Below are 13,425 nucleotides of genomic sequence, written 5' to 3'. Positions count from 1 at the left end.
TGGTGTGGTTGACACGGTGGTATTGGGTCACGGGTAGGACTCCATGATCTCGGAGATCTCTTCCACCCCCACTGATTCCGTGAATTCCAGCAGAATGTATCCCGTTAAGCTGACACCGCGCGGTTGCAGCGCGCGAACCCGGGGAGAAGCGACCCCGCCGCGCTGCCGGCAGCCGGGCGACACCGCGCCTCAGGTCCCTCCCTTCCCGGCTCGCTCCTCCCACATTCCGGCCTCGCCCCTCCCGCCGCGGGGCAGCCGTGCCCGGTGTCCCGGTGTCCCGGTGTCCCAGTGTCCCCGCCCCGCCGGTCGTCGCCGCCGCCATCACCATGAAGTGCCACTACGAGGTGCTGGGCGTGAGGCGCGACGCCGCCGAGGAGGAGCTGAAGCGGGCGTACCGCCGGCTGGCGCTGCGCTGGCACCCCGGTACGGCCCGGGCCTGGCCCCGGCCCCGGCCCCTCACGGCGCGGGGGCACAGCGCTGTCGCCTGGCTCGGTGCCGGGGGCGGCGGGGCGGCTGCTGCCGCCGAGCCTGACCGTCGCTGACACGGTTTCATTAAATTGTCGTGCAGATAAAAACCTCGAGAACGCGGAGGAGGCAGCGGAGCAGTTCAAGTTGATCCAGGCGGCGTACGACGTGCTCAGCGACCCACAGGAACGGGCCTGGTGAGCCGCGCTTGGCCTGGCATAGGCTTTACTAGCCCTGGCTGTGCTGCTCCTGGGCCTCCTCGCTGCGAGGCAACCAGGGCATCCGTGGGCAGGAGCCTGGCTTTAGGCTTTGTAAGAGTTAGAGCCGTGTAGCCCCACGGAAGAGCAGAGCTCCGCACGCTCACCGCCCTCGTGGTGTGCCGGGGGCTGGAGGCGTGCTGGGCCCCGGGGAGCCCTGCCAGCAGCCACGCTTGGCCTGCTTCCTCCTCCCCGAGCGCGGGGCAGCTTCTGAGGGGCAGCTCTGGCCAGCCCCCAGGCCTTGGGCAGTGCATAGAGGTGTTCAGTCCTAATTTGAAATACACATGTGCACATCTCTAAGGGGTTGCTATTCTGAATGTTCTGCGTAGCTCGTTTTTCGCAGTGTCTGAAGGATTTTCCAGATTACACAGCCAAACCCACCTCTCCTGAGTTTGTCCCCCTTGAAAATACAGGACTGTGTTTTCAGTTTTTATGTGCTTATGTATGGTTTGGGGGATTTAAATAATGCCCTACTCTTTTCTGGAAGTTCAGTGAGGCTTCTTGTTCAAATGTGGTTGTTTGGTAGCTGGCTGTTGAGGAATTACTGCTATAGATATTGCTGATAAAGTACGTAAAGTTCAAGAGGGAGTAATTACTGGGTCTGTCATGTTTTTTTCTCTCTGAAGACTTTGGATGTGAGAGACGAATTACAGGCAGTGGGTTAAGGTATGCAGTGTGTGATAGGTGTACTGTGTTAGTTTATCAGCACTGAGAAGTGTTCTGTGTCTCTACATCCTTGATGCTGTGAATTTTTTCCAGGTATGATAATCACAGGGAGGCTCTGCTGAAAGGGGGAGTTGATGGAGACTATCAAGATGATAGCTTAGATCTGCTGCACTACTTCACTGTTAGCTGTTACTCTGGATATGGGGATGATGAAAAGGTAATGAATCAATTAATATTTAATGAATCAGTTTAAATTCCATTATAAGTGTTGGCATTTGTTTTGTGTTAAAGTTATATGTAGAATTGTTAGCACAGCTTACACAAATCTAAGACAAAACTTACCCTGGATGTATAAGGAAGCTTTAATTCTTGCATATTGTCCAACAGTTACTTAATCATAATGTCCAGCTATGCCGTACAACTACAGATGTGTGCATTTTGTTTATTTATCTTACACGGTGAAGCATTCCATGGCTTTGCAATACCATCTGTTTGTTTAGAAATACCTTTATCTAACTAGAATGCTTAAAACTACAGAAAAGCAGTGTAACAACAGTCTTTGGGGCGAATGTGCTTGATATAATTGAATTTCATGTTGGATTTTTGAATTCCCCATTGGATTTTAAAGTGCTCACTATATATTAAAAAGCTCCAGGTGGTTTGAAAAACATCCGCCAGAGAAAATACTTGTCTTTTTGTTACTGTACTAGTAGTCAGTTAGTAACATATTCATTTAGAAAAATATAGGATTTTTACTAGTGAATTTTATGTCTGGAACTTCCACAAAACTTGATCCTGTGTAACTAGAAACTTATCACCATCGCCAGCATATGGATACTTTTTTTCTTTTAAAATTTGTATTTGATGACATGTGTGAGAGAGACAGACTGTGTGAAGAAGGTGGAAATAAAAGGCATGAGAGATAGTGGAACTTTGTTATGAAGGGTCTTGTACCTCAAGCAAATGCTAACAAGGCCTTTACTCTGGTTTTGAGTTGTTCTTACAGTGTAGCAATGTTTCTCTAAAATACACTGCACGTGAGGATTTGTACATCTGTTATTGAGCTGTGCAAAAGGTTTATTTATCTATTTATTTCAGGGATTCTTTACAGTCTATCGACAAGTTTTTGAGAAGATTGCGAAGGAAGAGTTGGAATATATGACACAGGAAGATATTGAAGAATTCCCTACGTTTGGGTATTCCCATAGTGACTATGATACGGTAAGGGCAGGTGTAAAATTGAACTGCAGGTAACGGAGTTAAACCATTGCTTTGTCCCAAAGGAAAGGCACCTGCTGATCTCTGAGGTGAATACCATGTGTCTGTGGTTATTTTCTACTGTTGTAGACCATTACTGCAAAGGAAGTGCTTGTGGTCTGATTCATATTTATGTGAATTAAAATTGGTATTTCCTGTTGGACTGTTGTATTAGCCAGGCCTGTGGGGTGAGTTGTCACACAGATACTTCACAGGGCCAACCATCAATTATGCCAATGGAACTTAAGTCTAGTGCAAGACCTATAAAGCAAAATATTGCAAGTTTTCTTTGCTTTCTGGCGAGAGTGGTTTACCAGTGTTTAACACAACCTATGTTGCAGATAGGGGTATTTTTTTCTAAAGCTAATTTTTTCTTCTTATAACATGTGGTATCTTGCCTCATACAGGAAAACTGCATAGCACTTGGTGTATAGCACAGCCTTTAGAAAATAGATGTGATGTTGACTGGCAGTGTGAGCTTCCATTATGGTTACATTGTCATCTGGAATGACAGAAAACACTGCATGCTTTCCTCTGTGAAGGAAGCAAAGAAAGTGTATGGGTACTTGTATGACTTGAATTATTTTCATCTGGTTTGCCAGCTATTTATTATAATCTATCAGACTACTATCAGATTTAGGATTTTTAAAAAATTTCTGCGTTGAAATTAAATAATGAGGTGATAACACTTTCCCTAGGGAATAACTGCACAGTATAAAGTGCACTCAGAGTACCACTCTAGTGTGGTACTTCTCCCTGTCACTTTTCTCTGTATGGCTAATTATTTATGAAATTTGAATCAGAACATACCTTAAAAGTTAGTAACTTCAGTGGTACAAAACTTGGCTGGAGTTGGAAACAAAAGTTACAATCAAATTTCTTAAGAGGTGCCTGAAAGGGTATTTGGAGGTGGGGAGAAGTTACGGGGTAGCTTACAAGTGGAAATCTTTCCCAGGGAGAATACATAGTGTCTCTGAACCAGCTAAAATCTGTCTTTTAATGTAGTAATCTTGAAACATCTTTTGAAAACTGCTTGTTTTGAGGTCATGGGATAGATATGATTATAGACTCAAAATAGTTTTAATGTATATGTCATTTAATAACTGCAAAAAGGACTGGAATTCGAATAGAAACATGCTTTGACATCTGCCTAGTTCACACTGTTCTGGAAACAGAGTGCTCACTTTTTTTTCTCCTTAGGGATTCATAGGGGTATTTTATACGAAATAGCCTCTGTTAAGTACAAAGGTAATTTTCCCTGTTATCTTGTATTCAGACAAAGAGATTACACTGTCAAGGATTCCAGCGTTGCAGTGCTCACTTCTCTACACTGTAGGAATTTAATGGGAAAAGAGTTTTAGAAGGGAGCTACAAAAACTATACAAAGGCTTCAAAATCTGTGATGTGAGTGCTCTCTGGTTTGGTCTACTCTCTGAATTCACAAGAAGCTTGAGATGAAGCTTGAGCAGTGCCAGGCAGCCAGGAAAGATGTTCTTAAGGCCATGAGGTTACAAACCTTCCTGGGAAAGAAAACTTGCAGGTCTAGTAATGCAGAAACAAAAGTGATCAGCTCCAGGTATCTGTAGTAGGCAAAACAAAATCCACCTGGGAATTGAGCAAGGACTACTGTACAGGTTGCTGAGGAATGCCAGACATGTGCAGATTGTTAAGGTAGCTGCTGAGAATGGGGAGAGTCCCACCTTATACATCTCGGAAAGAGGAGGATGATCCCTGTCACCAGTTGGTGGGTGTGCATCCTTTTGCACAGAGGTATCGTCTTCTGAAGCAGAAATCTGAGCTAAGTAGTCTAGTATTACTTAGGCTGTTGAAAGAAATATGAATTGGTTATTTTTTGTAATAGCAGAGAAAAACTCTAGTGACTTAGCTGCCAGAAGCCACAGCCACGAATTTCACATGCAGGTAGGCTACTGGAAGTTATTGTTGAGTTAATCCCATGAAAAACAATTGATAGTTGTAGTTCCTGTGAATAAAAATAGCAGAAGAAGAAGAGGACTCACTAGAAGAAAACATTAAACTATTTTGTTAAGTGCTTCTATGAGGTATCTCAAAATATGGGCAGTTTGGCATATACGAGTGAGTATTAAAAAGGAAGATTGGTGGGGCGAGTAGTGTAAGAAGGGAGTTTAGGCATATCTTGGTTGCTGAATATATGAATATACAAAATGCAGAAGGACAATAATTATTTAGAGAGAAATAACGAACAAATCCAAAGTGATTATGATGTTATTAGTCCAGCATTTACCCATGACTAGTAAAAGAGAGGAGAATAAATAATGATCACTTACTTTTTCTTTTAATGTGAAAGTTAGAGAGCATAATTTTAACCTACAATCATGTAGTTTGCTAACAAAACAGGAATAAATGTTTCTTCACATAGCCCTTTGTTAAACTGTGTGAGTCAGGGCTCCTTGCTGTTGTATCATCAAGGGCTGTTCACTTCTGTCTTGCTCAGGAGGCAGAGGGAATGTACAGGGAAGAAATACCATTACGTATTTATTTTGCTGCTTTTTTATGCTGTGCAAACGTGTGGCTGACCTCTGGTGTGGTTTAATGTGGAGGTTCCTAGGTAAGTTACCGCCTTGCAGGCAGCATGTGTGATTCTGATTGTGCTTTTAGTTCGACAGGAGAAATACAGCACAGCTAAGTAACTGGACATTAGTGTCAGCATGATCTAGTCCTGCAGGGGGATATTTTTGGAAGTTGCAGTTTGTAATAGTTTAGACAAGGTTGTTAAATTGACATGCTTTCAGTCTTCAAGGATGATGTTAGAAGTTTCTATAAATCTTCATTAGTCTGAGGCAAAACTGTGGCCTGTATAGAATTTCGGAAAAAAACTGTTACAAAAGCCCTGAATTATTTATCTGTTTTTTCTGTCCCTCCTCAGTGACTCAGTTTTGTTTTTTCTTACAGGTAGTCCACCCTTTCTATGCATATTGGCAGAGTTTCTGTACGCAGAAAAACTTTGCTTGGAAAGAAGAGTATGACACACGACAAGCCTCAAACCGCTGGGAGAAGCGAGCTATGGAAAAAGAGAACAAGAAAACGAGAGAGAAAGCAAGGAAAGAGAGGAATGAACTGATCCGTCAACTAGTAGCCTTTATTCGTAAAAGGGATAAAAGAGTACAGGCTCACAGAAAACTTTTAGAAGAACAAAATGCAGAAAAAACTAGGAAAGCAGAGGAATTTCGGAGGCAACAGAAGCTAAAACAAGCCAAGTATGTACATGTGGAACAAATATTTTTAACTTGGAGAAACTATCAGTGAGGATACAATATAAACATAGATTCTAAAAAAGTAACTCCACTTGCTCTTTTAAACATCCTTGAAAATTTTAGGTATTAACTTTGGTTGCAAGCCTGAGCTTTTTAAAACTCAGGTTTCTGCATTGTATTGACTTGTAGAGATCTAAGATAACTGGGGAATGGTTATCTGGGTGCTGTGGGTAACTGGTTGTAATAGCACAGAATCCAGTGTGCTTTTATTTAGCTGGGGAAATAAGATTTAATAATTATCTTTGTTCCTTTAAAGAAATAAGAATGAAGTTGCAGAATAAGGGAGAACAGGACTTTAACAGCCCAGACTTAGATCATCTGCCTTGGAGCTATACCTGCAAAAAAGAAAGAGGGAAAAATGAGCTTAGCTTTGTCTTCCCTTATAACTCTTTGGAAAGGACCCTTTTCTTGGACTAGATGCTGTGTCAAAAGTTTGACTTTTTTGCCAGAATAGGAAGAGGTGGTCTCCCGGCTATAGCCACAATTTATTTTTTCAATTGGAAGAACTGTTTGCCTGCAAATATAGGGGAGGAGCTTAAATTCTTACTAACTGTGCACTTGCAAATTAACTGATTGATTAAAATTATATAATAACATATATGAAGTGTATTACATACTGTTTTTCTATAAATACATATATACTTTCTCCCTTTAGGGACAATAAAGTAGGGTTATGCATTTATTGACAAGTGGCTTGATAATTCTGAGGCCAGAAGCTAGATGGAGCAAAATTCAGCTATCCTCTGATGCCCGATTTGATAACTTGGAGCGCGCTTAGGTTGGGAAGACTGAGTCTGGTACATTCCCATAACACACAGTCAAAGAGTAATGTGCTTGTGGATTTTGTTGTCCTGTATTTTTTGTGAGTTTGGACCTTAGAGTAGGATTGAATTGACTTCCTTGCTGTCAGCTTGATAACTGACCATGCTGCACAGCATGTTCTGCCTGAAATGAGGACCTACCTACCTATGTTAGTATTTCTGCTTGCAGTGTAGAGGTGCCCGTTGACATCACAAATTAACTCAGATTGCTCAGACTTCCAATTGTTTGCTCTGTAATAATAGATGGAGAACTTTCCTCCTGAGATGCCCAAGAACAATAATCTTTAAATAGAAGTTATCTTTAAGTAACACTGTTCCTGTAGTTCCTGTCTCAGGGACACATCTGTCTTCTGCTTGCAGGCTTGCTGAGCAGTACAAAGAGCAGAGCTGGATAACTATGTCAGATCTGGAGAGAGAGCTGCAAGAGATGGAAGCACAATACGAAAAGGAATTTGGAGATGGATCAGGTGGTGAAGATGAATTAGAAGAACAGGAAACAAAAGGTGTTGAAGGTATGGTGTGTGGGAAGGTGATCTTTACTGAGTCACTGCCGTATAAGTGTGGCTCACTTTCAGCCTCAGATTCACAGCTCTGACTATAATGAACTCACTGCCTCCCTCTGAGAGTGCTGGACTAGAGTCTGACCCTCACTGGTGTTTTCCTTTCAACAAGCTGCACCTGTTAATTTATACCAGTGTCTGATTTTGTGAAGTGATCTTGAGCTCTCTGTGTGTCAGTAGTACTGGAGAAATTGAATGTCAGTGCTGTGACTATATTCTGGGACTTAAAGGGCAGCTTAATCAAAAATTGCTCATCTGACTTTGCTTTTCTGATCCCCTCTGATCTCTTCAGACAAACTGAACGACGAAACTGAAGAAGCTGAATTTGTTGATGGTCTGTACTGCCCTGCTTGTGACAAATTGTTAAAAACTGAGAAAGCGTAAGTATTTGTGGTTGGGGATTTGAGGGTGGAGATGTTGGGTTATAAGTAATTTAAGACTGCATTTTAAATAACTTTTAACTTCACATAATGGTCAGTGTTGTTTTTCCAGTTAAGGCATTGTCAGTGCAGAAATTACCATGCTTAGTAGTGCTGGATAGTGGGCCTGTTATTAATTTATATGCAAATATAACAATGTTTGCTCAGAGCAACCTGCAGTAACAATCTGGTCTTCACAGCATGAAGAATCACGAAAAATCAAAGAAGCATCGAGAGATGGTATCACTGTTACGTCAGCAATTGGAAGAGGAGGAAGAGAAATTTCCTGTGTCTTTGGAGGATGCAGATGAAATACAGACCAAAGAGGAGGAAGAAACAGAAGACATACCCAAACAGAAGTACTTAAAATTATTTTTAATTTTATCATGAATCATGATTTACTAAGTCTTAGTGGCCTTCAAAGGGAGCTCCTGATGATTTGCCACTGCATTTGCTCTCAATATTGTGCAATTTGAAATATTTCTTAGCATCAGAGTTGCAGTAAAACATATGCATTTGCATGACTGCATCTGAGTGCCATAGAACAACAGACATGTTTTTTCTGCTGCTTTAAATTTATATGTTAAGGCAAAGAAGGGTTTGTTATTTTTCAAGGAAGAGGGACTTCCACAGTGGCAGTGCTTATTGATTTGGTACTTACTGTCAGTTGATTGCTGGCATAAATGGAAAATGAGTGTGCTCAAAATCAGAATTGTTACACAACTTCATTTTTCAAACAGCCAGAGCATAATCCTAACTATCTCACTAGTATCTTTGGGTTCAGTTTGAGTAGAATAAATATTCTCCTAAATGCAATGAGTAGTTTGGGAGACGTACTGTTTTAATTTCTAGCATGAGTAACTTTATTTTTGTGGCTATCTAATACCATGTTAAGAAGATGAAGGAAAAGTATAGCTTGACACCTTTTTAGAAATCCTACTAGTTTTGGGGTTTTTATGTTAAAAAAAAGATAATTTTAAAATTATCTTACAGACTCTCAAAGAAACAAAGGAAGAAACAGAAAACAATGAAGGTATGTAGTCATAATGATACTCTGGGACCTTTATAAGGCAGTTTTGTTATCTCTTGACAAGCTATTTTTCTGTCCTGCAAAACAGGAGAACTTGAAATTCCACAGAATTTGAAGACTATTTTAAAATACTTTTAATTCTTCTTTGCCACCAGAATAACTTTGATTAGACTTATTATAATCATATTTTATGATAATAACATCACAGACCTCACTTTGTTGTGTTAGAATGTGCTGACTCTAAAAAGGCTGCAGTCTGACGTGTGAAAAAAACCAGATGGAAACAGGCAGATAGGGAGAATGCAAGGAATTGATCAGGAAGACCAGTAGTGGCCTTGGTGCATTAAGAGCTCAGTTGGTGGTCACTTCTGGTTTTAGTTGCAGGGGTTGGTATAATGAATTGTTTTTTAATCTCTAATTTAGAGGAGTCAAAAAGACTGCCACAGTATTGGTTTCCTAATGGCACTGTAGCTGTTGGAATGAACACATCCATTCCACCTTTCTCTTGGACTACAAACAAAAGTAACACCAGTCTGTTGTACTCCAGGATCTGAGTCTGTGTGTGGTATCACAGATCTGTGCTGGCAGCAACAGGTGGAATTCACCAAGTGCAAGCTGTTTCAGGTTTGAGTGGTAGGAGTGTCATAATCAGCACACTTCTCTGTCTGCCTCCCTCAAACTTTATCCTTTTCAAGTACTTACTCCTCAGTCCTTCCCTTGTTCAAGTGAGCTATCAGTACTAGCTCCTGCCTCTTCCATGCTTTTCCCTCTGATTTCCTATTCTCTGTTCATCTTTTCTGCCCTCTCCCACTCCATCGTTATCTCTTGCTCTTAAGAAGCTTTTCTGAGACTTTCAAGCAGATGGTGTTTCCCGGCTTCACATTGGCTGGTTCAGTTGCATAGTCCGAGTATTGGCTTGACCTTCATGTTTCTGTGCAGGTCATGAGGCTTCAGTTAACTCTTTCCTTCTCTGAGACCAGAAGGTCTGTTCTCACTGCAGAGGGGGCACACAGTCACTGTGGCTGTGTTCCATCAGTTTGCTACAGTCTGGACAGTAGGTGCCACTCTTGCATTGCACGAGATGGAATCTTGTGCTTAGAAATCCTGAACTCCATCCTCTGTCAAGCATTGTGGAGTGCTGGGACTCTCTGTGGGTTTTATTTTCTTTTCCTGAAGTTAGGATGAGAAAAGTCTTTTTTAGGTAGCTGAGGCTTTGCACTGGAGATGGTAAGAGCTGCAATAGTGTGGTGTTATGTCAAATTTTTTATTGTGCTTTTGGGAGCTTTGCTGTTCTGCTTCAGAGAGGGAGTCGATATTTTGCCAAACTACATATATTGAGTCTGATCTGGCACATGGAAAAGGCTGCCAATATTTACTAGGGAAGGAAATTACAGTTGTCTACCTAATTTCAGACAGCTCAGTTATTTTGGCTTGAATGTCCTAATGCAGTTGTCTGGCACAGAAAACTTTAGTCTAAATAATTAACCTTTTGCAAAGTTATAAGCCAAGCCACTATCTGTGAAATAAGAAATGGTAGTCAGAACAGGAGGAACCCTGTGTGTAGTTAAAAGCTGCCTTCATTCTCCTCTTCTGTAATTTCAGAGGCTGTTTTATTGGTATTTCTTCCCTTCACCACAGGTGGCCTCCTCTTTCAAAACAGGAGAACTAAGGTTTTACATGTTACAGTCTCACTGAAAACACACAGTAAAATTGAGAGGGTCCATGGCTTTCTCTCCTCCCAACCCACCCATATTTGAGGTAAATGAGTATAATACTATAAACATAGTCACTAATGAACTGAAAGTATTTAACTTGGATTTCTTCTGTTTGGACAGAGTTATGAGGACTCTTTTGATCAAAGTGCTGATGAAGAAACAGTTGAACAAAAGGAAGTACACAGCATGGAGGACTGTGGCTCAACAGAGGAGTTGGTAAATGATGGCCAAAGATGTACTATGTCAGAGGACACAGGCGTTACAGATGATGTCAGCCAAGAGAATGAAACAAAAAGTGAAGCAAAAAGGTGTGTGGGGTTACAACATTGCAGTCACTGTGTCATTCTGTGTCATGTTTGATACTGTCAAACAAGGATAGATTTACTTTCAAATGTAGACTCTGGGGGGGCTGCTCACCAAAACTGGTTTGAATAAATACGATACTGAACAAAGAGTGTAGGAACTTCTCTGAAAGTGGTATTTGACTGCAGTTTGCTGCCATATCATTTCCCAAGAGCAGATTCAACATTTTGATATAAACGATTGTATAAATTAATTTTTTCTTCTGGATACACTTACATTTTGTTGCATGAAGCAAGAACAGGGAAAAGCAGCAGAGACATTGAAAACTGGAAAACATCAGAAGCTTGTAAATGTTTAATGTTCCTGTGCATTGATCTTGCTTTGTCTATTAGCAGCACTAAGCCTAAGGGGAAGAAAGCCAAGGAAGCAAAAAAGTCTGCTAAGGCATCTTCAGAGAGCTCAACAACGGTATGTCAGATTACTTACGCTATTTAAAATATAATTATAGGTTGGAAGGGACCTTAAAGGTCATCTTGTTTCCAGTAGAGCACATTGCTCAAAGCCCCATCCAGCCTGGCCTTGGACACTTCCCAGGGATGAGGCATTCACAACTTCTCTGGGCCAATTCCTTATCACCCTCACAGTAAAGAATTTCTTCCTAATGTGTAATCTAGACCCACCCTCTATCAGTTTAAGACCATTGCCCACTGTCCTGTCACTCTGCCTGTGTAAAAAGTCACTCTCCCTCCTTTATTTAAGCTCCCTTAAGGCACTGGAAGGCTGCAATGAGTTCTCCCTGGAACCTTCTCTTCATCTCTCTCAGCCTGTCTTTATAGGAGGGCTAAAAGGTGGGGGTCATATAACTACAAAGAAAGCTGCTAACCTCCAGTCCACCAATTCTACCCCTGTGATTTTAATAGAACTGAAACTTCAGCTCATGGCCTCATAGAGAAATGCAGGACTAAGCTTCATTTCTAGGAGAGTTGGTAAAGTTCTGTGTTCTAAAGGCAGTTCTAATAAATTAAACAACTGGGGACAGAGCTGTTGTCACCCAGCAGGTGACAGGCAGTACTATTTGCATCTTTCTTGATATTGATGCTTGCCGGAGAGCAAAACTTTCTAGTAACTACAGCTAAGACATACTAAATTCACTGCATCTCAGAGCCCAAAGTATTAACTCTGGGGTCAGGTGAGATCAAAACAATTCTTTACTTTGAATTAGATTTGCAAGACTTCCATTCTTGGTTTTACTTAAAACACTTTGAAATTTCATGAAGGTATATTTGCGATTATTTTTTAAAAATACGTGTTTAATCGTTAATGAGTAATGGAATATTGATGATAGAAACAAACAGCTTATTCCTGCTTCACTGCCAAGGAGAAACTGTGTGCAAGAAATTGGTGTTATTGCACTGCCAACATATTCAATATGAATGTGAAGCGTTCTGAGGTTTTTTTTTTCTCATTGTAGAATGAAGTTCCCATCCACTGTGTAACCTGCAATTGTGCATTTCCATCACGAAATAAATTGTTTGAACACCTGAAAGCCACAGGACACGCAAGAGCAACAACAACACCGACTATAAATGGAGCTGCGAATGCCAAAACTAAAAAAGAGAAACGTAAAAACAGATAGAACTTTGCTATAGTGACCGTCTTCAGAATTGTACATTAACACTCTCTCAGAAGTGAAACATACACATTGCCTGTGTCTGGATTTAAACAAAGAAGGCAAGTACCAAAATAGGAAAAAAAATGAAGATGCACAAAAGGAATACTATCTTGTGGAGGACTCTGTGCTTTCTTCTGTTTTAAACAACCTTCCTTTAATCATAGAATGGTTTGGTGTCACGGCACAGGTGGGTGCTCCTGCCACCAAACCACTCTCTCTAAAGCCCCTTACCCTGCAGCAGCTTTCACACCACGGGTGGGGAAGTAGTAACTTAAAGCAACTCACCCTGTGTTGCTGAAGAAACATGCATGGATAAAGTAACCACACAGAGGAAATAATAAATTATTTTGACACGTATGCTGTTGCTTTTCTTTTGAGAGAGCTCAGCTCAGGGTGAGTGTAGCCAGTAGCAGGGGCCTGTGCTCAGTTGGTGAGAACATGGTGCTAGTTACACCCAGGTCATGGGTTTGATCCCTCTATGGGCCATTCACTTAAGAGCTGGGCTTAATGATCCTTGTGGATCCCTTCCAACTCAGAATATTCTTTGATTTTTTGATCCCTTATCAACTATGAAACACCGCCAAGCTTTTCTTCTGCCATCCTCAAATTACTTAATTACATTAAGCAGACAGAACGGAAGGAATTAGATGATAAAACTGTTTAATCAGTTTTGACAATTCCTATTTGTTTTGTACATCTACCTCCATGGCAGGTGTCGGGGAAAACAGTCTAGTGGAACAGCCTTGCTGGAATAAGTGAAGGAGAAATAAATGAGTGATATGAATGAATTAATTTGTTCAGATTTCTTAGGAAAGACACAGCACTTTTGTTTAAAGCCATAATCTGCCTGATCTTGAGTAGAAAAAAAAAAGGTGGGATAACAAACACCTGATTTTGGAGTGGAATTGGGTTGTACATAGGAGTTATCAATGGAATTGGAGAAGGCAGTGCTCAGCAAAGGCTGTAC

At 41.1% G+C, this 13,425-nt stretch overlaps 1 protein-coding gene across 2 annotated transcripts; it reads left to right on the top strand.

The window, feature by feature from the left end:
- Positions 1–206: 206 nt before the first annotated feature.
- On the top strand, positions 207–12,815 carry DNAJC21 (DnaJ heat shock protein family (Hsp40) member C21). 2 transcript variants are annotated; one of them, XM_014875573.2, is made up of 12 exons: positions 207–423; positions 569–662; positions 1,482–1,605; positions 2,487–2,609; positions 5,577–5,881; positions 7,120–7,271; positions 7,612–7,699; positions 7,939–8,097; positions 8,732–8,771; positions 10,604–10,791; positions 11,182–11,254; positions 12,258–12,815. In XM_014875573.2, the coding sequence occupies exons 1-12, from the start codon at positions 327–329 to the stop codon at positions 12,420–12,422; spliced, it is 1,608 nt and encodes a 535-aa protein (XP_014731059.2). In that variant the 5' UTR covers positions 207–326; the 3' UTR covers positions 12,423–12,815. The 2 variants fall into 2 exon arrangements, with proteins under 2 accessions (XP_014731059.2, XP_014731058.2); XM_014875572.2 differs by having other exon boundaries at positions 11,179–11,254.
- Positions 12,816–13,425: the final 610 nt, after the last annotated feature.

Source organism: Sturnus vulgaris, chromosome Z, assembly GCF_052056855.1.
Source record: "Sturnus vulgaris isolate bStuVul1 chromosome Z, bStuVul1.hap1, whole genome shotgun sequence".
In the NCBI taxonomy this organism is placed as follows: Eukaryota; Metazoa; Chordata; class Aves; order Passeriformes; family Sturnidae; genus Sturnus; species Sturnus vulgaris.
The sequence above is the reverse complement of the archived record's forward strand: the minus strand, read 5'-3'. Positions and strand labels throughout refer to the sequence as shown.